The sequence below is a fragment of the Epinephelus lanceolatus genome, chromosome 22 (genome assembly GCF_041903045.1).
Source record: "Epinephelus lanceolatus isolate andai-2023 chromosome 22, ASM4190304v1, whole genome shotgun sequence".
Classification (NCBI taxonomy): Eukaryota; Metazoa; Chordata; class Actinopteri; order Perciformes; family Serranidae; genus Epinephelus; species Epinephelus lanceolatus.
In genome coordinates this window covers 19,055,490-19,078,446 of record NC_135755.1, presented here as the reverse complement: position 1 = coordinate 19,078,446, position 22,957 = coordinate 19,055,490, and the positions used below count along the sequence as shown (strand labels likewise).

General features: G+C 42.0%; 1 protein-coding gene across 1 annotated transcript in view; it reads left to right on the top strand.

The window, feature by feature from the left end:
* htr2cl1 (5-hydroxytryptamine (serotonin) receptor 2C, G protein-coupled-like 1) overlaps nucleotides 1-22,543 on the top strand; it is a 223,564-nt gene extending 201,021 nt beyond the window's left edge. The window contains exons 7-10 of the mRNA XM_078164563.1: nucleotides 14,878-15,041; nucleotides 15,141-15,294; nucleotides 17,822-18,051; nucleotides 20,957-22,543. Of these exons, the coding sequence (XP_078020689.1) occupies nucleotides 14,878-15,041; nucleotides 15,141-15,294; nucleotides 17,822-18,051; nucleotides 20,957-21,529 (1,121 nt within the window). The 3' untranslated portion in view covers nucleotides 21,530-22,543. The remainder of the gene's footprint in view (nucleotides 1-14,877; nucleotides 15,042-15,140; nucleotides 15,295-17,821; nucleotides 18,052-20,956) is intronic.
* The last annotated feature ends 414 nt before the right edge of the window (nucleotides 22,544-22,957 follow it).

The following is a 22,957-nucleotide window of genomic DNA, read 5'->3' as shown; positions in this document are numbered from 1 at the left end:
GATTGGTTGGTTGTCATCACATGACATGTGGTGTGCATTGCACTGCACTGCCTTCCAAAAGTTGAACTCAATTTATCTCAGGGTGCAACCAGCGCGCCCTGAAAAATAGGCATTCGGGAATGAGTGACGTCATCCCTCTGGCGCATATCTACATTAAAGATAATTCATTTGAGGGTGCAAAAAATGTGGCATGTGTACAGCCCCTACCACAACAGCATCAGCCTCTAGTGTGACATATAACAGATGTGTCAGCAGCGCTTTCTATACAATAACAATGGCATTAACATAGCAGTAACAATCATTTACCCACCCTGTTAAATGACAACTGATTTCATCCTCTGCTTGGAAGGTAAGGAGCTCCTGGACCTCATTGTTTTCCAAATTTGGCTGCGTTTCTTCTTTGAGTTAGCTGCTAACTGCTACTTGCTACTTTTTAAATCCCCTAGGGTGGGTTGTACACATAACACATCGTCAGAACGTCACACCCACCCTATCCATGATCCCATTCTGCCGGCTGTCCCTTTAACAGAGTAATGATTCTGCACTGTCACGACCTCCGCGGCACGCTTAAAGGCGAAACAACTCTGCTCCCCCATTCTGCGATTGTACATTTTATACAGAATGGCGAGGTGGCAAACATTTCCTGCCTGGAACAGGCAGTGTCAAAGGGGCTTGTGTCTCAGTGTCATACTATGTAGCTTTTGAGTATGTGGTATGTTCACACACTAGAATGTGGCTGTATATTGATTGTACGTGACTTGATTCCAATAGAATATTCAAGGCCCCTTGTACTGTGTAGCGCCTCCAGTCATTTTCATATGCTGTGTTCGAAACCGCATACTACATATTACATACTGCCATACTACATACTACATACTCAATCAACAGACAGTATGCAGACCATTTACACTGTAGCATACTACATGATAACCCACAATGCATTTCGCTCCTGCCCGAGCCGAAATCAGCCGGCCTTAAGCTGATTTTGCTTAAGCTCTAAACTCTGTAAATATATAACTTTAGCAACATTTGAAACATTTTTAGGCGAGAAAGTAGCCGTTTAGATCCACAACGTGTTGAAAATCTGACCAAATACCAGCTGTTTACAATTTTGTTCGGACGATTTCGGCGCTACTCAAGCTAGCCGTAGTGAGCAACGCACTTCCGGTTATTTTTACAAAATAAAACACCCGTTGCCCTTTCTTATACAGAAAACCATAACGATAAAATTTGTGCTTTTACTTTGAAAACGGGAAGGCGAACCTACCCTTGATGTAGCTAGCTTGAAACCGCCGTTTTGACCAATCTCGTCCTGTTAACGGAATTTGACCATTCAAAATGCCTCACCGGAGAGTCTTGTCAGCTCTGAGACGAAGATCGGCCCGCCGTCTTCGGTACATCATGCTCACAGTCGACTTGGGATTGTTCTCAGATGTAAGTTTCCTTTTTAATCAACTATAAATCTAATCATAATATACAACGCAATATAACATACCTCACAGCCTGAAAATTGGAGGGAAAAATGTACATACAACAACATCATTGAACAACAAAGTCGTTGTGAATTGAATGATTTCATGAAGTTTCATAAGTTATAATATACAGTAGTAATAAATATAAATAAATAAATAACTTCTTCTTCTTTTTTCTTTTGTCCTGTGCGCGGCAAGGAAGTGACAATCGATGACGTCACGTTACATTGCATCTTGGGTAATTTGAGTGTGAGTAGTAAGCTCATGATGTATACTCAATATTTCTGGCGAATCTAGTATGCATCCGGGAACTTTTCGCATACTCAAAATTGCATACTGCGCAGTGTAAACACACTACATACTCAAAGAGTTAGTATGAGTAGTAGGTAAGTATGCGGTTTTGAACAGACCCAGACTATTCATTTCATTTGTTTGGATAAGATTCTATGTTGCTATGGCAATGCCTTTTGTGTACTAATGTGCATAACAGAGCAGCCTCATATATCATATGCTAACCTTCACTATGGATGAGATACAGAGATTTTTGAATGTACATTAGGCAGTAGACTTTTTCAACCCAAGAGTACTATTATATTAAATGTTTATTATTATGATTTTATTCTGTTTTATACAACTGACAAAACTATAGTAAGCATAGTCGCAAAAAGTAAGTTTGCATAACAATAAAACAACCGTTGGGGTTTTATTCATTAGATTAATTCACAAAAATGTCACTAGTTCAAGCTGAGTGAATTTTAAGAACACGTCTTGACAAACTACTTCAAATTGTCTCTGCACTTAGAGACTGTAAATTTTAATTTAAACAGGCCATTGCAGTTCCCATATTTAATTTTGCCCCACATTTAAATAACGGTTCGACTTTGAAATGAAAAAGCGACTACTACAGCAGCCAATTCCCAGTACATTTAGCCAACAATTTTAGATGGAAACTTTTCTGCTTGCTTGCTTACTACATGTATTTTACAAGTGTTGTTTCACTGCACACAGACACTTTCTGTTAAGCTATTATGACAGACTCATGTCGGAGAGAAACTTGTCATCTGCAGTCAGCAGTCTGGAATCTTACTGTTACTGTGACAGTAAATATACTTAAAATCAACGTCACACCCATAAGCTGAGCTAACTTTTTTAAGTACCCCCTGGTGATTGCAGATGTACCCACTGGGGCACAATATAATGGAAATTTGCGGTGTCTCTTCTTTATGCTTTTCCCAAACAATGAGCACACCATCTTAGGAAAGCTGGACTCACCAACACAGAGATTTTCCTCTGAAGTCCATTTTCTCCATCTGTTGTGAAGTTGTTTTGCTGTGAGAGATTACTTCAGCAGCATTGACAGATGGAGATGATTGACACCTCAACATACCACAGCGCTCACCACAGGCTGCTTTTAAATCATAAGAAATCCCTATTTTCCTGTTGGCATTTCCTTGACCCCTCAATACCGCAACATTCGGCAATGATTGAGGTCTGAGAGGGCTTACAGTGATCAATGCTAAAGGATTAGCAAGGAAACATCCAACAGAAGATGTGCTGTGCGGTATTAACATACCATGAAGAGATTCCTACGCTTCTTTTGAGTATCTAGTTGTGAGCTGTTTCCCTCCCTTTTCCTCTTCAGACCACTTAGAACTGATGCATCTGCTCTCAACTAAACTGAAGTACCAATCTAGACACAACAGTTTCCTCTTTGGTGACACATTTGAATTGCAGAGTGGCGATCATGCACAAATTACCTCAGCATGTTTTGGCCGCATATTTACAGGCATATGTTGTACTTGTCAGAGGAGCTGTTTTTATGTCTTATGGAACGAGTCCAAGTCAGGGTGCATCTTTCAGTGATGTGCAACTGAAACAGGTGCTTCTCAAATCAAGAACAAACGATACTGCAGCAAACTGATGACTTTGCAGCTCTTTTAAAGGGAACCTATTATGCTCTCCTTATTTTCTGTCTTATATATGTCATGTTTTGATGTTGGATGTACTGCAAGTGTTTCAGTATGTAGCCTACACTGCTACATGTAGCTGCATGCTAACATCATGGAATCATGTAATCTTGGTTGCCGATGTTGTTAATTTCTCCCCAGTTCGAGATCATACTCCTTCTGGAACATGTCCGACTGTAAAGATTTTGGTTTGGAAGCTTTTATTGGTGAATTTTCTCAATAGAAAGCCATTCCCCAGCTGCAAGTACACTGCTACATTTAGCTACATGCTAACGCTATGGAAACATGTAATCTTGGTGGCCAGTGTTGTAAATTTATCCCTGATTTCGGACCATATTCCTACTTGAACATGTCCGTTTGTCAGGATTTTGGTTTAGAAGCTTTTATCTGTGATTTTTTTTTATGGTAGAAAGTGCTGCTATACTTTGTTACATGCATGCCCCTGCTGCAAGTACATTGTAGTGTAGCTACATGCTAATGCCAGGTAAACATGTAATATTGGTTGCTGCAGTTTTAAATTTTTCCCCAGTTTTGGATGATATTACCACTGGAACATGTCTGATTTGAAGATTTTGGTTTAGAAGCTGTTACTGGTGATTTCTTTTTACAGTAGCAAGTTCTGCTATTCGAAGTAACAAACATCCCTTGGCTGCAAGTACACTGCTACATTTAGCTACATGCTAACATCAGGGAAACATGTAATCTTGTTAGACAATGTTGTTCATGTCTCCCTGTTTTCAGGTCATAACTATGCTGGAACATGTAGGATATGAAGATTTTGGTTTCAAAGGTTTTATTGGTGATTTTTCACACTAAAAAATGCCGATTTCCAATTAGCAGTCATTCCCTGGCTGCAAGTATACTGCTACATTTAGCTACATACTAACGTCAGGGAAACATGATATCTTGGTCGCTGATGTTGTTCATTTCTTCCCAATTTCAGATCATACTCCTGCTGGAACAGGTCTGGTTGTGAAGAATTTGGTTTTGAAGCTTTGATTGGTGATTTTTCATGGTAGAAAGTACAGTATTTCCCCAGCAAGTACATTGCTACATGTAGCTTACATGCTAACTATAGGGAAAAATGTAATATTGGTTGCAGATGTTTCTAATTTTTCCCCAATTTTGGATCATATTCCTGCTGGAACAACTCAGATTGTGAGGATTATGGTGCAGAAGCCTTTATTGTTGATTTTTTACTGTAGAAATTGTTGCTACTCTGACACAGTCATTACATGGCTACAGTGAAGTTGTGAAGACTCAGAGAGTGCACATGTAGAAAACCCAGAAAACCTGACTAATCAGAGCGAACTGGGCTTTTTTGGGAGGGGGGGGGCTTAAAGAGACAGGTGTTTAAACAGAGCGTCTCAGACAGAACGTGAATACAGGTGTTCCAGCACAGACAGTAAAAGGAAATAAAGTGTTTTCTGACCATTAAAGTGTGTAAACATGTTCTAATAGAAACCCAAAACACAAGCATGAGCCTGAGAATTAGCATAATAGGTCCCCTTTAATCTTTCTTCACCAGAGTCAAAATTTCACTCGGTTAAAACTTGAGTCTTAAATGTTTTTGCTTTCAAAACTTTATGGAGTCAAATCTCAAGTAAAACAAGTCTCACAGCACTCAAGACAAAGCCAAGTCTTGATTTCTTAATTTGTATGATTTATTTCTGACTCAACTTTTGATTTTCCACAGCTCTGCTCATCAGTGGCTGAATTAACCACAGTGACAGTTGGCAGGCCTTGTGTGCCCACGCCATGTCTCAGTGGAGTCAGCACCAGAAATAATCTTAATTTCTTCACTTTTCCACTAATGTATTCACACCTCCCCTTAACGACCCAAATGGCTTCAAGGGGATGAAATCAGTGAGGTGGATTGTAGCCTTCATTTAGATTCACCTGGCTGGGCTAAATTAGAAAAACAGCAGATGGATGTAATTATTTATTCTCTTTGTGTTATGCATTTTAAAATGTATAATTACTCTCTTCATCATTATCACACCCTGCAGACATCTTTATTAGCTTGACAACATCTGTCAGCAAACCTCTGTAAAACTGCCTTAAAGAGATTATGCAACTGTTGAAAGAGAAAATGACACAGACCTCCACTTAAAAGTTGCATTTACAAGCAATAAAACTTGCTGTTGCTCAGTTTGGCACACTGAGGTGTTTTACTGCTACAGCCTTATTTGGTCTGGTATGACCAGTAGCTTATGTTACCTAATGTAAGCAAACTTTAGACGCTACTGCAGCTGACTTTTTTAGGCTATTGTTACACGTTGTTGTAGCACTGTCCATTGTTCCTGTTACATATAGCCGCAGTGGCTATTGTGCAAAAGTTGCATAGACCAGCTTTAAAGATGTAGTATGTAAATTTTCCGCATTCAAATGTCAAATAACTACGAGACCAGTGTTATATATTTTATTGAGTTGTCTATTTCATTTTCCCAGATGTTTCCTACAATGTTTAATCAACGACACGGTTTGTGTCATTTCTCAGTGAACGTTTTGTGCATAAGTTAGGGTTGTGCTTATCTGCCAGAAACTGTCACTTTCTTGACTTTTTATCCAGTTTTAAGTTACATATTTATCATACACTGTTTAAATCTTGGTTATTTTTCAATTAGTGTCTTAACCGATGACGAATTTTAGTCATTGGATGCCTGGATCTTCAGTTATCAGTAAAACAAACTGAGCAAGTGTGAGCGGCAGCTCGGCTCCTGCTGTGCTGAACAGCCTTGGAGAAACACATATTTTGATGTGAAACTGCTTTATTCAGTGTTATAACCAGTTCAAATCACTGGGTCAGTTTGTTTTTGAGAGAAGGAGACCTCTGTGAATAATTTGTCTCTGAGTAAAAACCTCCATAACATCTGGATTTTGAGATAAGAATGAAAAAATGGGAGCACACATTTACTGGAACTGGGCTAGCAGCCCCTTTGCGATGAACCAAACAGTATTGAGAAAACAAATCTTTTTAGCATGAAACTGCTTTATTTAGAGATTTAACCGGTTTAAATCACTGGGTCGGTTTGTTTTAGAGAGAAGGAGACCTCTGCGGATAATTCGTCTCTGAGTAAAAACCTCCTTAAGATCTGGATTTTGAGATAATAAAGAAAAAGCCAGAGCAGACATTAACAGGAACTGGGCTAGCAGCCTCTTTGCAATGAGCCCGACAGCATTGGGAAAACAGAGATTTTTAACATGAAACTGCTGTATTTAGTATTTTGACTAATTTTATTCACTTGGTCCATTTGTTTTGAAGAAAAAGAAACCTTTGCAGATAATTCGGCTCCTGGTAAAAACCTCCTGAACAATAAACACTGAAGGAATCCTTGCTGGTAGGGACTAACAGCAATAACAGTCAGTCTGTCTTTTGTTAATTGAGAAAGCCCGAGTGGCAGAAAATAACATATTATACATTTAAATGAAAATGCATGGAGTTTGAATTGGAAGACAAATACTGTATGTTAGAGGTGTCAGGTATTAAATATGTTTCCTGTCAGAAAAATCACCCAATTAATCTTTTAGGAGAAAAGGAGAATTAGCCTACTATAGGTAAAATGATCACGTCCTGACTCATCGAGGCTCATTTATCTATCATTCTGTTTGCCTAAATTAAAATCTGCTGTGCAGTTTGATCCCTTTTCATCTCACTTTTGAACTCTGGTGTTTGAGCTGCTAAGGGACTGTATAAGCATTATTGACGTAGGAAGTATTAATATTGTATTTGAGACCTAACCTTGACTATACAAACCTGATATGGACCCTCCCTAGCATTATTAATATTTTATTTGGATCCTAACCTTGACTTTAAAAAAGAAAAAAGGACTGCAGTCCAAGTACCGTCCCCTCTTACTATCACTACTCCATTTTCTGACGACCCCCTCCCTTTAATAATTTGTGTACGGTCCCTATCCTGCAGCTTTAATTTAATATTTACAGCGGCTATCTCTCCACAACATTACATTTACTCTGTTGACCATGTGTAATAAGTGTAGAGGAATTCATCCTGCTGTTATCAGCACTGAAACAAACAGAAAATGTGTGTGGGCAAGACAGAACAACAGGCATGTGATACATATCAATCCAAAGACATATAGTCTTTGGATTGAACCGAAACAACAAAGCAAAGCACTTTCAAAGTTATCTTGCTGTGAAACTTTCAAACAGTACAGTCGGATCAAGTTGATTGACACCTCCAGAAACCAGGTGGAGTTTTACATTCCTCCCTCTCCCTCAGCAGTCCTTCACAATCGGCTGCTTTTGAATTATAAACAATCCTGTGTTTCCCCTGTTGGTGTTTCCTTGACCCCTCTAAAGGTTCTGCACAGCTACATGCTGCTTTGATTGAGGTCTGAGAAGGCTTACGGCGATCAGTGCTGAAGGATTAGCAACAAAACATCCAGCAGAAGATCCTTGCAGCCATTTTCTGGTGTAATAACACACTCTGTTTGACTCGGAGCTGGTTTCAATCCATCCAGGCGTGTAGGTCCGGCAGGATTGGATCTTATTAAGGAGGGAGGGTAATGAACAAGGAGTGAAGGAGGGAAGGAGGAAACAAGAAGAAAGGAAGGAAAAGGGGGGCAAGGAGGGTGAAAAGGAAACAAGAAGGGTGGGAAGGAAACAAGGAGCAAATGAAGGAAACGGGACAGAAGGACACAAGTTCGGAGCAAAGGAAACAAGAAGGGAGGGAAGGAAATAAGGAACAAATGAAGGAAACAGAGAGAAAGAAGAGAGTGGAGGAAACAAGCAGTGAGGGGAGTAAACAAGGAGGCAAGAAGGAAAACAGAGGAAATCACAATAATGAGAGGGAAGGAAAGGAAACAGGAGGAAGGAAATGAGAAGGAAGGAAAGGAAACAGGAGGAAGGAAACAAGAAGGAAATGGAGTGGAAAAAAAGAAACAGGAAGAGAGTAAAGGAATTAAACAGGGAGGGGAGTGAACAAGGTGTGAAGAAGGACACAAGAAAGGAGGGAAGGAACATAGGAGCAAAGAGAGGAAACAGAGCTAGAGAAGGAAACAAGGACGACAGGCAGTTTAAAAGGAGGGAAGAAGGAAATGAGAAGAAAGGAAGGAAACGGGGGAGGGAGGGGGCAAGAAGGGAGGAAAGAAGGTCACAAAATGGGGGAGAAGTAAACCTGAAACGAGGGAAGGAAAAAGGAAGATTTAAGGAAATAAGGAGGAAGGGAATGAACAAAGAAAGAAAGAAGGAGGGAAGGAAACAAGGAAGGAGAGAAGGTAGCAAAAAGAGAGCAAAAGAAACAAGAAGGGAGGGAAGAAAACAAGGAGCAAAGGAATTAAACAGTGAGAGAAGGAAACAAGAAAAGAGTGAAGGAAACAAGGAGGTTGTCTCAATCAGAGAAACCATTGATGGACATACATGTGATATCCGAGGAGTCAAACTTCTTTGTGGCACTTTTTATGTTTTAATTCTGATGTCTCCGTTGTCACTAAAGTAGCTGAAGTAAAACTTTACTCCCTCTGTTCTTGTCTCCTTATTCCTTTTTTCATTCCCTCCATCACTTCTCCACGAGCTTCAAAGCGTGAGCATATGAAACAACTTCCTCCGTTCCCCCGTCATATCTGTGACGCCTCACACTTCATTTACTGGTGTCGGCTCTCGGGTTCACAGAGGTGCGCGGCGCTCACGAGGGAGCAACATTTTTACGAGCAGCTCACACCCTGATGAGTCTGCAGATCCCCCTCTGCTGGTACAATAATCTTCCTCCAGCATCACCGGCCCTCCAGCTGGGCCGCGCTGCGACCTGCCACAGAGCCAGCGTGTCTGCTTACCACATCATTGTGTCAGATGTGCGCTGGCTGGATTTACAGAGTGGGGAGAGGCGCTTTGGCTTCAGCAGATAACTATTATCACCAGAGGGAATGGAATCTGCTGCATTTTAAAATTTAAACAGCGCAGCGTGAAGTACAACCTGTGTGTGGCTGCCAAAAGGCACATTGTGAATTATGTCGCAAGAAGTTACCCATCAGGCACTGCTCCACCTCCAAGGGTTGGTCCATGGTAATTACAAAAACATATATTTTCTCACTTACAAATGGTGGTATCCAGCCATGTAGGTGGCTCCAGCTTCATTTCTGATTACTGCCTCAAATATATTAGAGGAGTGTTCATTAAAAAATGTGAGTTGCAGTACTCCAGTGATCCACAGACATCATTAAGAACATCATTAGAACTACTTTCTACCAAAGAAATAGTCCCAATGGCAACAAGGTCTGTTCATCTGGATAGAGATATTGTGACTGAATGTTTTAAATTGAACTCCTGACTGCATCAACTTGAAATCCCAGAGAGAAATAACCCAGGCTGCTTGAACATTGGAAGTGTCTCACATCAGATACTTCCGGACTTATAGACCCTTTTACTATTAGTGAACAGTATGATGTTTTCTGGTGAGCAGGGCTTAGCTGGAGGCAAAACAATTCTCCACAGACATTAGCTAGCACTAGCTAGCAAGTTCTGTTGGCTTGTTTTAGACAATGAAAAAAGATGATGCGAGTTGTGCATTCAGAAATACTCATTCCGAGTGCCGGAGCGCACTTTGGCAGACTGGACCGTTTGGAAATTTGGAGAGCTGTCTGAATGCACCGTTCGTTATCCAGAGCACCGCACTCTTAGAGTGGTCATTTCATCTTATCACATTTAACCATAGTTGTCTCCGTTTTTGTTGACGGGCAGTGTTTTGAGCCACGACTCCTTCTATTCTGGCTCCCAATAACACGACAAGACGACATTTTAAGACTCCTATGTAGCCTACAGCCCTGTGGTGGAGAGTCGTGTTTTGTCTCCAGCTAATGAAATGACGTCATTCTTGACATCGGCCCCAGCGTCTATACTTGCTATTTTGAGTGCATTCACATTGGAAAATATGGCAAATGCAGTGCACTATTACGCCCTTTCCACCAATGTGGTTCTGTCTTGGTTCCTGAACCATTCAGAGCATTTCATTTGGTTTGATAACTGAAAAGTTGGTTCCCTGTCGGAACCAAAAAATGTCATTTTTTTTTCTTAACTTGAAATGCGAACTGTGATGCTCTCAATGGGCGTGTCATATTCTACAGGTTGGAAAGACAGGAAGGAAGGCAACAAGAGAGACTTTGAGAAATCATTTTTTAAAAAAGAGCATGCAGTGGTTAATAATTGGTCCATGCTTGTTTTGTATGTTTGTATCGAACAAACATCTGTAATTTAATCAGGACTACTTTAGTCAAAGTAAACTGGTATGGCTCTGTTTTGGGGCCTCTCTGCCTTTCCTAGGCCTACGCAGACATCCACATGCCTACGTGGAAAGCCAAATGGGAGAGAGCAAACCTCCCTGCCCTTCCATGCGCCTACATGGAAAGCCCAAGGCAGGGAGAGCAGCAGCAAAGACCCCCCCAGGAACAGAACAGAGCAGCATCAGTGCCAAACAGAAATGACACTGATAAGTCAGACAAAGCATACAAAAGGAGGGGCTGGGGTGGAGGCAGGTTGCAAAGCAGCTTGCAGAGGAAGCAGCAACAGTAGGCAGGCCAGAGCAGTTTAAATAGGGCAGAAGTCATAATTCCACAGTTTGGCTACTATGAAAATTGGCTTCAAAACTCAGTAGTGGGAAGTAAGTACGGAGTGTACGCAGTGTTCTACGTGTCAGTGTACTATGAGGAGTATCTGATTTGAGACACAGTGCTATACTTTCTGCAATTTGGATGAACCAGCCCTTTAAAGTCTCCTCCACGCGCTATTAAAGACAGTATGAATGAATCATGACTCGACCCAGACCGCCGGACAGTCTCATTAGTCACAACGATTTCCACATCACAGGTTATTTAGACATCCACAGAGGTAAAATGTTTACAATCTATACAAACAAATTCATCCTCCTGGGCAGCGTCTGTGCAGTCGATTGCAACGATTGCATTAAGGGAGCTGCCACCGCTCCAAATTGTGTTTTGATGTCGACCTGGTCACCAGCTGCGCGGGAGAAAATGATGTACCTTGCACTTAAATGAATTACGGCAGCTCACACTGTGGGCATGACACAGCTCAGAGATGTCCGGACTGTGAAACGCTCCTGTTGCCAGGAGCTTGAGAGCTGGGAAAAACCTGGAGTCGCTTTTCTCCTCGGTGTCTGCTGCGCTGAAACAGATCCCAGGTCAGCCGACACTTTGAACAGAAAAGCTCTTTGAAATCAGAAGCGGCACATTACTGGGTGTTATTATCATAGGCCAGTAAATCAGCTCCGTCCTCCAAAGGCTTGCTCTCACCTCAGTCTTTTGTCAAGCAGTGTCCTCTAACAGCACCAGAGCAACTATCATAACACCGTGAGCGTCCATTACACACTGATAGATTTTAACAATTTGGATTCATAACAGCTGTAGCTCTCATTTCCCATCTAATATGTGTTATTCCACAAATCATTGTTTACGCTCATGATAATAAAAAAAGACTGAGTCTTCACAGGATGCCCATTTTTTCAAAATTGGTGGATAATGGATTGTTTCTGAAATGTGTTTGGGGTCGGTCATGGGGAAATGATTAAGCCTTTTCCAGCCATGATTTTCAGACTATTACACTAAAATGACCCGCTTTGTTTGCAGGAATTTAACCATAAAATTAAGTAGAAACAGGTGGTTTCCCCCTCCCTGATTCATGGTTATTACCTTCATGCTTCATGGTTTAATCACTCTGTTACCAGGCAAGAAATGACACTATTTGAAACTTCTTTAATAATATTACCATAAAACAAAAGAGGGGATGTTTTGGATGGTGACTGAATGAGTAAAGCCTTGTTTTCTTCTCATTATTGATGTTTACTTCTCTGCATTTTCTTGCAGTAGTAAAGATATTAAATTGATTTTATGCCAGACAACCATAACCATAAGATTACCTCATCATTATTAGCATAACGCCCTGTTATTAACTCATTATTCTATTTTCTTCTCTTAATAACATTCCAGCATCTTTATATTACCACCATGAATTAAGTATTTCTGGGCATTTGTGCACAAGAGGATGTGAGAAAGACACATGCAATGAAGGTTCTCTAGGTAGTGTCGATGCAAATATAAAGTGATTATTCAACATTTACTGGGAACAAGCCCTCCCAAGTTTAGGGGAGACTCCTGGGTACAAGAACCCATTTTCATTTAGATATCTTGAGGTGAGAGTCCGAGCGAGGGACCCATTTAAATATGGCCTTGCCAGTTGTTGCTTCGACAAAATGAAGCCTTAGTTTGGAGCATTATTTAGGCCCTGATTACACAGGATGCATTTTAGCAGCTGGAGGCAGCTTTTTCTAATTGTTTTTAATGAGAATTAAGCTTTTTGCTTGCTTCAACTCAAAGCGGAACAATGCCCCATGACCTCTCAGCCTTTTCCCCATTGTCCAATCAGATGATTTGAGAGGCGGGCCTTCTGTGGTGGTCACCACAACAAGTTTACAGTTGGTAAACAATGGAGGAGAAACTGGTGGTAACTGTTGCTGGATACCCAGAGCTATACGGGCCGACGATAGACAGCAGGTTGCCAAAGTGCCCCTGATTCATCCTAAAATATGCCTGGAAACGGCCATCATGGAGGAGAAGCTCCTGGACCAACTGGTGGTACTCCCCATGATACACCCTCTTTATTAGGGTCTCATGTACCCACACAGATCTCTGTTTCCCTGTGCCCAACAAACTATTTACTGACAGCCTCTCACCCTCAACCAGAGCTACAGAAAGTACCCTCTGCCTCAACATTTTAAGAACTAGATACTAATTACTGTCAAATAAACAAAATAAACAGTACACTGATTGTGACCTGTGTGATCAGGGCCTTAGGTTGCCTTCTTCCACAAGATATCACTATGTAGGAGAGATGGGACCAAGTCACACATGTGCAAGTCTCAAGTAAGTCTCAAGTCTTAACCTTCAAGTCTCAAGTAAGTCCCGAGTCATTTTTCTTGGGCAAGTCAAGTCAAGTCAAGTCACAGGTTATGTCAAGTCAAGTCAAGTCAAGTCAAGTCAAGTCCTGTAATAGGTCAAGTCAAGTCCAAGTCAAGTCACCTTATTGTAATTTTACCTGCAGAATCTGATCTTAATAAAGTGAAAAGACAAGATATAAGTAACTGTCAGTAAACATTGACTTCATCGCTGCAATGTTTGCTTTGCAGGAACGACCCCCATGCGTGCGCACACACACACACACACACGCACACACACACAAATTAACCAAGGCAGCAGCCAAAATCACCCATTTAACTCATTTAACCCTGTGCTGCTCGTTCATAAAACGTACAGCCGGTCTTGTGATGAACCGGTCGAAATGTTCGCTCACGTTTTCTGGGGTTAATGTTAGCAAATAAATTAAAAAACAAGTTTCACCAAACCGAAAACATGATGTGAATAACACTCAAGTCATTCAAGTCATCGTGTCTCAAGTCAAGTCCCGAGTCTTTAACTTCCAAGTCCGAGTCAAGTCTCAAGTCTTTTATTTTTTGTCAATTCAAGTCACAAGTCATCAAAACAGCAACTCGAGTCGACTCGAGTCCAAGTCACAATGACTCGAGTCCCCATCTCTGCTATGTTCACGCTAGCTCAAAAATGTATTGCATCACAGCCTCTCTAAGAAGGTACAATTGGCCTCCAGTTTTTTTTCACCAGGAGACAGTGCCAGTGGATGGGTTAGCAAGTGTATTGGGGGCCATGCCGCATTATGTGTGCTAATGATATTACAATACACAACTTGGTGCAGTGCCACGTGATGTGGGAATACGTTACACTGACGGGTCCCCCATACCAAATCCTCCTAAGGGTCCCCAGGCGTCTAGGTCCAGCCATGGGCTTTGTCATATTGTACCCCTTTTTTTATTTTTTTATTTATTTATTTATTTTTTGCACACATCATAGTCCATATAGTGAAAATTTTTTAAAAAAAAAAGCGTCAGGACAGGTCAAGAAGCCACAAGCTTATACGAATGAACCTCAACTTAAGAAGAAAAATGGACATTGACAAAAAAAAGGGGGGAAGTTGACAAAAGAACTAAACTAACATTATAAGGAAAAACAACAACAACAGGAAGCAGTGAAAAATAATAATAAATCTAATAAAAACCAAGAAATTCTTGAAATACAGTGTGGAGAAAAAAGAATACAAGGGAAAATATATATTATAAAAAAGGGGGAAAAATATATATCCTATTGTTGAGCATTTGCTGATATGTTTGCCCTATGATTGTCTTCATGTTTATGCCCTGTTGTTATTCATTATATTTCCATTGTTTTTTGGCGTAGTACCTAATTATTATCTTGTATTTGCATAATGATGAGCATCAACATCAGTCTGTCAGAAGAAACTCTGGATCCAAACAAAAACAACAAATTGATAGAGAGAAAAGTTCTCAACAAAATAATATAAATAAAACACATTAATTCCTTTTACTCTCTCTCCGTCTCTAGGCGTGTCGATGCCTATTCCAGTGATCGGCCTCCACAACGAGGACAAGGTCTTTGTCAACGGCAGCTGTGTCCTCAACGAGGAGCGCTTTATGCTCATTGGCTCCTTCGTGGCCTTCTTCATCCCACTGGTCATCATGGTGGTGACATACTGCCTCACCATACAGGTAGTCATGTCTGAGTGTGCCTTCCGAAACTCTATGTCCTCACTCCACAACCCCCTGCCTCTTTCACCTCATCCTTTATTCACTTCCTGTCCTCTCCAGGTGCTCCAGAGGCAGGCCACCGTCTTCCTGTATGAGGCAAAGACTTCCTCCCAGCAGCCTTTGCACACACCAGCAATGACAAACACATTGCAGCCTCCACCCAGCACCTTCCACCTTCCTCAGATCAACACACACTCTCCTTCAGACTCACAAGGTAAGAACTGAGCAGGCTTTTAGCTGATGAGAATTGGTTCATTTCAACAGAACAATCACCCATAAAATATTTTTAATTGAGGAATTTATGTGAATTATTCAGTCTGAACCCATCAGCAGCACCCATATGTTTTATCACTATTAAATGAAGGATGAAAACAACTGTTGATGGTGGTGGTTATAACCTTTGACGAGCCTTATGTTGGTATTTTATCTTGTTTTCCTCCGCTGGAGATTGTAACCACTCCACACACACTTGTATAAATCCACAAATGAAACCACGCAGAAGCAGTTTGTGTCCAAGAATCGCTGCATATTTTTATTTCCATTTAAATAAAGAAAGATGGTCCCACTGCAGCCCAGCACCAACAGTATGCTCTGTGTATACATCGTATCAGCTAATTCACCAGCAGTATATTGTGGTTGTGGCGCTGACTGAGCAGACAGCAGCTATCTGTCCGATCAGTCTGGACAGCACATGGACAGCTGGCTCCTGATTCGGAGTCGAGCCTCAGCTTCAACAGTTGAGATCAAATTGCATGATGAGGCACCTCATCCTCTGGCACAGGGGAGGTTCTCAAAGTTTTGATGACTTGGTGCCAAATTGAGGAGCCACCATATGATTAAGGGCCGCAGAGGTCAGGACATGCGGTGTCGGCCACTTTCGCCAAGCCATCCTACATAAACTCTCCATCACTGAGCTGCTTACTGCGACTAGCAACTTCATGAGCTACCTAGAGGCTAGATTGGGCCACTGAAAATACAAGAACCATGATTGAATTTCAGGAATAGGGTATAGGGTATAGAAAATAGGGTAATTGATATCTGTGTCAATGTGGAAAGTTAAGGAATTGCATACCAATATAAAACATAGTCTATTTATTTAAGACATCAAGACTATTTTTGCATTGATCTCAGTCTCTGGACCTTTGTCTGGCTTTCTACCTCAGTAACATTGGTGTGCGGGTATCTCCTCTGCCATCCCTACCCTGATATTCTCACCCTAACTCTTACCAGACTTAGGGCCTGTCCCAATACCCACACTTCCCCGAGCAATACCCACTTGCACTTGGTTGTGCATGTTCACATTTAGGCTAGTGGTGTCCCAAAACAGAATTGAGTTAGTGGAAGTGGTTTCCAAGACCAAAATCCACCCTAGATTCCAAGGGAGCCCCGACCCACACTTTCAACGAAGTGAAGTGGAAGATGAAATTTCCCAGAACACCTTGCGAAGTCATATAGACTACAATTTGTTACTGTACGATTGGAATGTAGGCTATACAAACAACAGATGGTTGGACTAGCGTAAACTCATCAGCAACTGGGTTGAACACAGCGTCAGAATATTCAAACAAATCGACTTACCTGAACAAAAGCGATCTTGCGTCACTACTACGCGTGACGTATGCCTGCACCTCGGCCACGCTGATTTGCTTGAAGTGGTGTCTCATTTCTTAGGGAAAGCTCTCTACCCTAATATTTCTCACTTCCCTCATCAAGGGTTATCTCGCAAACGAGGGCACTCAATACCAAGTGGAAGATTTAAGGGGTAGAAATGGGATTTGGCCTAGCTCCTCTTGCCATTCAGGTACCTCCTCTGCCATCCTTTCGTGTTTGTCGACTGTACCAATGCACCAACAACAAACTTTTTTGTTGCCCCAAGTAGGCACAGTTTCACAGCAGCTGAAAGAATATCAGGGTAAGCCAGTCAGAGGCAGAGTGAGGCAGAGTAGGGCTGGTAGTGCCTTGTCCATCCTAGGAGTCCCCCGAGGTCCGATGTTGTACGAGTTAATCCATTTTTCCTGAAACCTCCTTTTCTTCTCAACCATACAGCAGTTTTTCCATGGTGGCTTTTCCATTACACTTCGACATTAAACTGCTGAGTTTTTCTCTGAAAGCTTTAACTTAAGCTTACAGCGCTAGCATCGATGACCGAACATAATTCCCCCAACACTCCCAAGGTGCGACAAGTTGTCATTCCTATCCTGATAGATGCTTGTTAAGGGGGTGCAGTTTGACGCAGTAGCCAAGTAGTGTATGAAATGTAATATATTGAAAGTGAAAGTAGTGAAATGACCCCAGAGGAATAAACTATAATGGATGCATTTCATCTCAGGTTTGAGAGGGAGCACAAAAGGGCTGCCATTGACCCAAGGGTCACACTTTGAGCACCTACGGCATCCCGAACAGAGAAAATTGTAACTGAAACATTCCTCTCATGTTTAACCTTTTCCTCTCTCCAAGATGCCAGCAGCCTTGTTAACAAAAAATGTGGCATGCATTCACTGGTTTGCTGTCCTAAGTGAAATCGGCAGCAGTTTTCTTGGTAGCTGAGCTGGAAGGTGTCATGGTGATAACTCCCATCCTTCAGATTTGGGGCTGACAAACTTTTGGCAAAAGCAGAATTTTGCATTTACAGTCTTTTTCTGTTAGTGAATCAAATTGTTTTCTTTTTCATGCAATCTGGTTTGTGGTTGAGCAAATGTGATTGCAGATCCTTGACCTCTTACCTCTTACCTCTCCCACAGAGCTGAAGCCCCCGCCTCCTCAGAGCAGACGGAACACCTTGAGCTGTCTGAAAGGAGCAGAGCCCAGCATACTGCTCACCACGCCAGACAGCATAAGCATCATTCCCAGCTCGGAAGTGGCGTCTCAGCTCAGCTCGCCGGCTGCGGGGCCAGGGCGGAGCGACACGTCGGGGTGCCACGGGCGACGGGGGATGATGCAGGCCATAAAGAACGAGAGGCGGGCCTCCAAGGTGAGAATGAAGAGTGGAGCTGAGGGCTTGTCAGGTGATTTTAGGTGTTTCAGGGGTCGCAGACATGTAATGTAACGGCTAGGTGATAAACAGATAAATACACTCAGTGGAAGAAGTACTGAACCTCAATATTTGTGTGGATATCTGTTGGCTGTGATTGGTTGGTCCCAGCCACATGACATGCAGTGCGCGCTCCTGCATTCCAATAGTTGAACTCAACCGCCACAGCCTTAAAAATAGGTGCTCAGGAACAATGGTGTATGAGTGTGCCTGCCGCGCATCTACATTTTTACATTTTGTACTCAAACAAGGTATTGAAAACATTTCTGGTATCAGTCCCAAGCCTCAGGTATAATTTATGTTACGATCAAAAATTTAAACAATACTCAGCCCTTCTTGGAGGAGGTGCAGAGATGGTTATTAAAGCAATACTTCACCTGCAAAATGACCATTTGCGTATCAGTTACTCACCGTGTGTTACCTTTAAATTCATGACGAAAACTTTATTTTTCCTGCATGCCTCCATGGTGGACTGAGAATCCAAAATAGCAAACCTTCTTCATGAATTGAAGCCATTGGGATCCATGTTTAACAACAGCAAAACTACATCAAAACATCTGTTTACACACTCTCACACAACTCGTGCAGTATAATCTAAGTCTCATTTATCCAGTCATATGCTCAGTACTTCCCTGACACATGCAATGTCCCTAAAATGTTACTATCTAAAACACTCAAATGCATGTGTGTGCCCAGGCACGCTGCTCGGCCATGCATGAAACTGTACTCATGTATTTTAAATCCTGATGGTTTAGTGAATCATGTTTTTGGTGACCTGAGGAATTAATCTGGAAATGAGTTAGATGACAGTGGATCAAAATAGTGAAGTTGTGGGCCAATAAACTAAAACAAGGAGCTAAGAGTTGCTGTAGAGCTGCAGCGATTTGGTGATAATTCTCTGAGGGTTTGTCAGAACAAGCGACTCCTGTCACATTATACACTGTCATTTGAACCACAGTTTACATATCGTACTATATAATGACGAAAACTCTGTGTGTGTGTGTGTGTGTGTGTGTGTGTGTGTTCCACGTTTTTCTCCTCACTGACTTGATCAATCCATGTGAAATTTGGCACAGTGGTAGAGGGTCATGGGAGGATGCGAATGAAGCAATATTACATCAACTGGCCAAAGGGGGGCGCTATAGCAACCGATTGAATTTGCAAACTTTGAATGGGCATATCTCATGCCCCGTATGTTGTAGAGACATGAAACTTTGCACAGAGACGCCTCTCCTCATGAGGAACACATTTGCCTCAAGAACCCATAACTTCCGGTTGTATAGATTTTCTGACATTTTGAATTTTTTGAAAAACACTTAAAATCGATCTCTTCCTAGGAAGTTTCACCGATCTGCATGAAACTCTGTGAACATAATCTAGGGACCAATATCTAAAGTTCCCTCTTGGCAAAAGTTGGAAAACTTACTAAAACTGAGCTTCTATAAAGCAATGAATATTGCGGAGGGCGTGGCTCATCACATAAAGGTGTATAACATCTCAAGGGTTTCACCGATCACCACGCAACTTTGTAGGCGTATGACCACACATAATCTGAGGGGACCCCTCCATTATTGACCCCATCAAACAAAATGGGGGCGCTAGAGAGCTAATTTCTTATCTAGGCCTAACCGCCATATCGAGTTTTACTAAACTTGGTAGATATGTAGAACAGGACACCTCAAGGTGACTGGAGAATTTAACTCTAATTGGCAACTGGGTGGCGCTATAACAACAGAAAAATGCTTAAAAATGGCTAAAATGCGACTGATCACTGTGGCTCTCCCAGTGGACCAATGTTGTTTTTTCTTCTAATTTTTGGCATGACTAAGTCATGGTATGGTATGCTGTACATAATCACAGAAACTGTCAGTGTGTCATTCTGTCAGTCAGTCATTCTGTCTGTCCCACGTTTTTCTACTCACTGACGTGGTCAATCTATGTGAAACTGCACATCAGCATTGCGTATTGGCATAGGTATATGTAGAAGGTGACAAAGCTACCAATGGGTATGGACTAGTGAAATATTATTAATGCGGTTTTAAAACTATATTTCTTGCTTGCAGTGTACAAACACCTTGTATATTGAAACAAACCAATCAAAATCCTCAAAACATATTCGCATAAAATTGCTGACCCGTAGATATTGTGAGATTATGATCCTCTTTGTCCTGATGTTCATACTGACGGCTTGCACCTACATTTAATGCTCTGTGTGCAGCGGCTAAATTTGTCTGTCTTTGAAGACCAAGAGAGATGTCTCTACACAGGAAGTTTCATATGTCTCCTCTGAGATGGTTAGAAGAGCTCATGTTATCAAATCCAGCCAGACGCTTAGAGCAACGTCAAAAAGCTTGAAGCATTGCTGGAGTCACAGAGTGCTCAGAGGGTGCTCTGCTGTGGCTTTGCTGAATTCAAATTCATGTTGGATGAAAACCAAAGCACTTTTGCACCTGTATCAAAAATCCAAGTCCCTGTAGAAGTGGCACACTGAAAATGATATTGAAGGGGACGTACTGTGATCATTTTCAGGTTTATACTTGTATTTTGGGTTTCTACTAGATCATGTTTTACATTCAAAACGCATGTATTCACCCTCTATCTGAAACATTCTATTTTAGCGCCTGTCTTTGGCCACTTTTAATATGAACATCTGGCATTTTAATATTGTGTTAACACCAAACATGATGCGATACTTACGCAAGTTTGAACGCTAATTATTTTGTGTTCATTTGCTTCATACACACGAATAACTGGTGTCATATGCATGTGAAATCGCTGAATTGATGGATGAACTTCTGCCCCTTTGCTTCTTTTAACTTTTCTTTTCTCCTCTCTCTTTCCCCAGGTCCTTGGAATCGTCTTCTTCCTCTTCCTCATCATGTGGTGTCCCTTCTTCATCACCAATGTTACCTTCGTCCTGTGCCGCGGCTCCTGCAACGAGTCACTGCTCAATGACCTCCTCAACGTCTTCGTCTGGGTGGGCTACATCTCCTCCGGGGTGAACCCTCTCGTCTACACCCTCTTCAATAAGACCTACAGGAGAGCATTCTCCAGCTACATCAGGTGCCAGTACAAAGTCGGGGCCAACGCAGCTGGACAGAGTTGCAAAACCCTCCTAGTCCCCCCGCCGTGCCCATCGCACGCCGTGACCCCTCTTCTGATGGGCAGTCACGGGAAAGATGGCATGGACCGCAATAGTAACTGTCGCAACGGCGGCAGGGGGGATAACGGGAGGTTGACGGTGGACCCGGAGGACATGACAGATGATGAAACACAAATCGGAATAGTGTCACAGAGCCTCTCCGAATGCCAAAACATCGGCATGCTTTCGGAAACAGAGCCGGAAACGGAGGTGGAGCAGGAGCTGTCGCTCATCAGCTACAGCCCCGCCTCCAGAGAACACACCAGCAGCGTGTGATTGCGTGCTTTTACTTTGTTGTCTTCTGTTTTTTTTTAACCTGCAGACACTGGGCCGTTTCGACGCGCTGGTGCTGGAAGCCCACAGTGATTCTATAGGCTGTAAACCTGCAGTGGGTGCTTTAATTGTGGAGGGACTAGTCTCAGTTGAGGAGCCTTATCCGCCACACTGAAGTGCATGACTTACCGCAATGTGTGAGAGAAATCAGCGTACCAGAGAAGTTAAGCTCTAAGATGAAAAAGTTTTGGAATGAAAGCCAATATTTCACACGTGTTTGTTTTTTATTTGGTGTGAAAATGTTGGTTTTCAGACCATAAATGGAGGGTAAAAGCATGAAGATGTGCTCTGCAGTCACAAATTGAGGTGTACTTCATGGGGACGGAGGTACCAGACAGGGACAAAGTCACAAGAGGCAGCCAGTGAAGAGCTTATCCTCATTGTCAACCTGGTATGAAGTCAGGCGGCCCTCGATGGAGTCCCACTGATGCAGGTTACAGAGTCGAGCACCGACCTCTGGGGTCAAACGACGACTTCAAGCCTTCACACAGAGTCCAAATGCAGTCCGAGCTCTGGGTTGTGTGGATTCTCTCCGCACCAAGCAAACTAAACCAAATCTATTTTTGTGCCGGTCAAGCTTGACAACAGTCATAGAATATATCCGAATGAACCTTTCCAGCATGTATAATCAAACCATTCAGCCGACAGAAATTGGATTTTTTCTGCAAAGGAAACTTTCTCCAGGCTGCAGCAGTCAAAAGTTTGTCTTTGAGGACCGAGATGAAGGAATGTACAACGGCCACTGGTCTCTGGTGGACTCACAGTGCCATCTGGTGGTCGCACAACACAGAGAGGTCACTTCCCTTGGATTGAACAAGGGGGCTAAAAGAGCTAAAAACATGGCGCAGGCCTTTGGTCCAACACAACTGTCAGGCCCTTGCTTCTGTTGACCAATACACCAACTTTGGAAATAATTAAACCCCCAACTTCTAAAGATTTTACTGACAAGAATTTAAAATAAAAGGGAACAATCTAAAATTAAACATGATTTTTTTAACATAAGGGTGCACAAGTGTTCCTCAGATGTCATCCTTAAAAGGAACAGAATATATAGATTTTATTTATCAGCTAAAGCTTACTATCATTACTGTCATCAGTTAGCCAGCATTACCACAGATTCACCTTCATATAATAATATAACATTAACGTTCCAAGATCTTCCTCAGTTGCGATTACACTTTACCCAAAAATAGTGGATATTCATGCATCAGCAGTCACATTAATAAAGGAAATCTATCTATGTTTCGCACATCTAATGATGCAAATTCAGCACATGCATCTTGAAATTGTTGTCCTACATGAGTAGCCAACAACCAGCCACCTACTTAATATACATATCATATTATCAGAGTACATATCAGAGTATGGGCA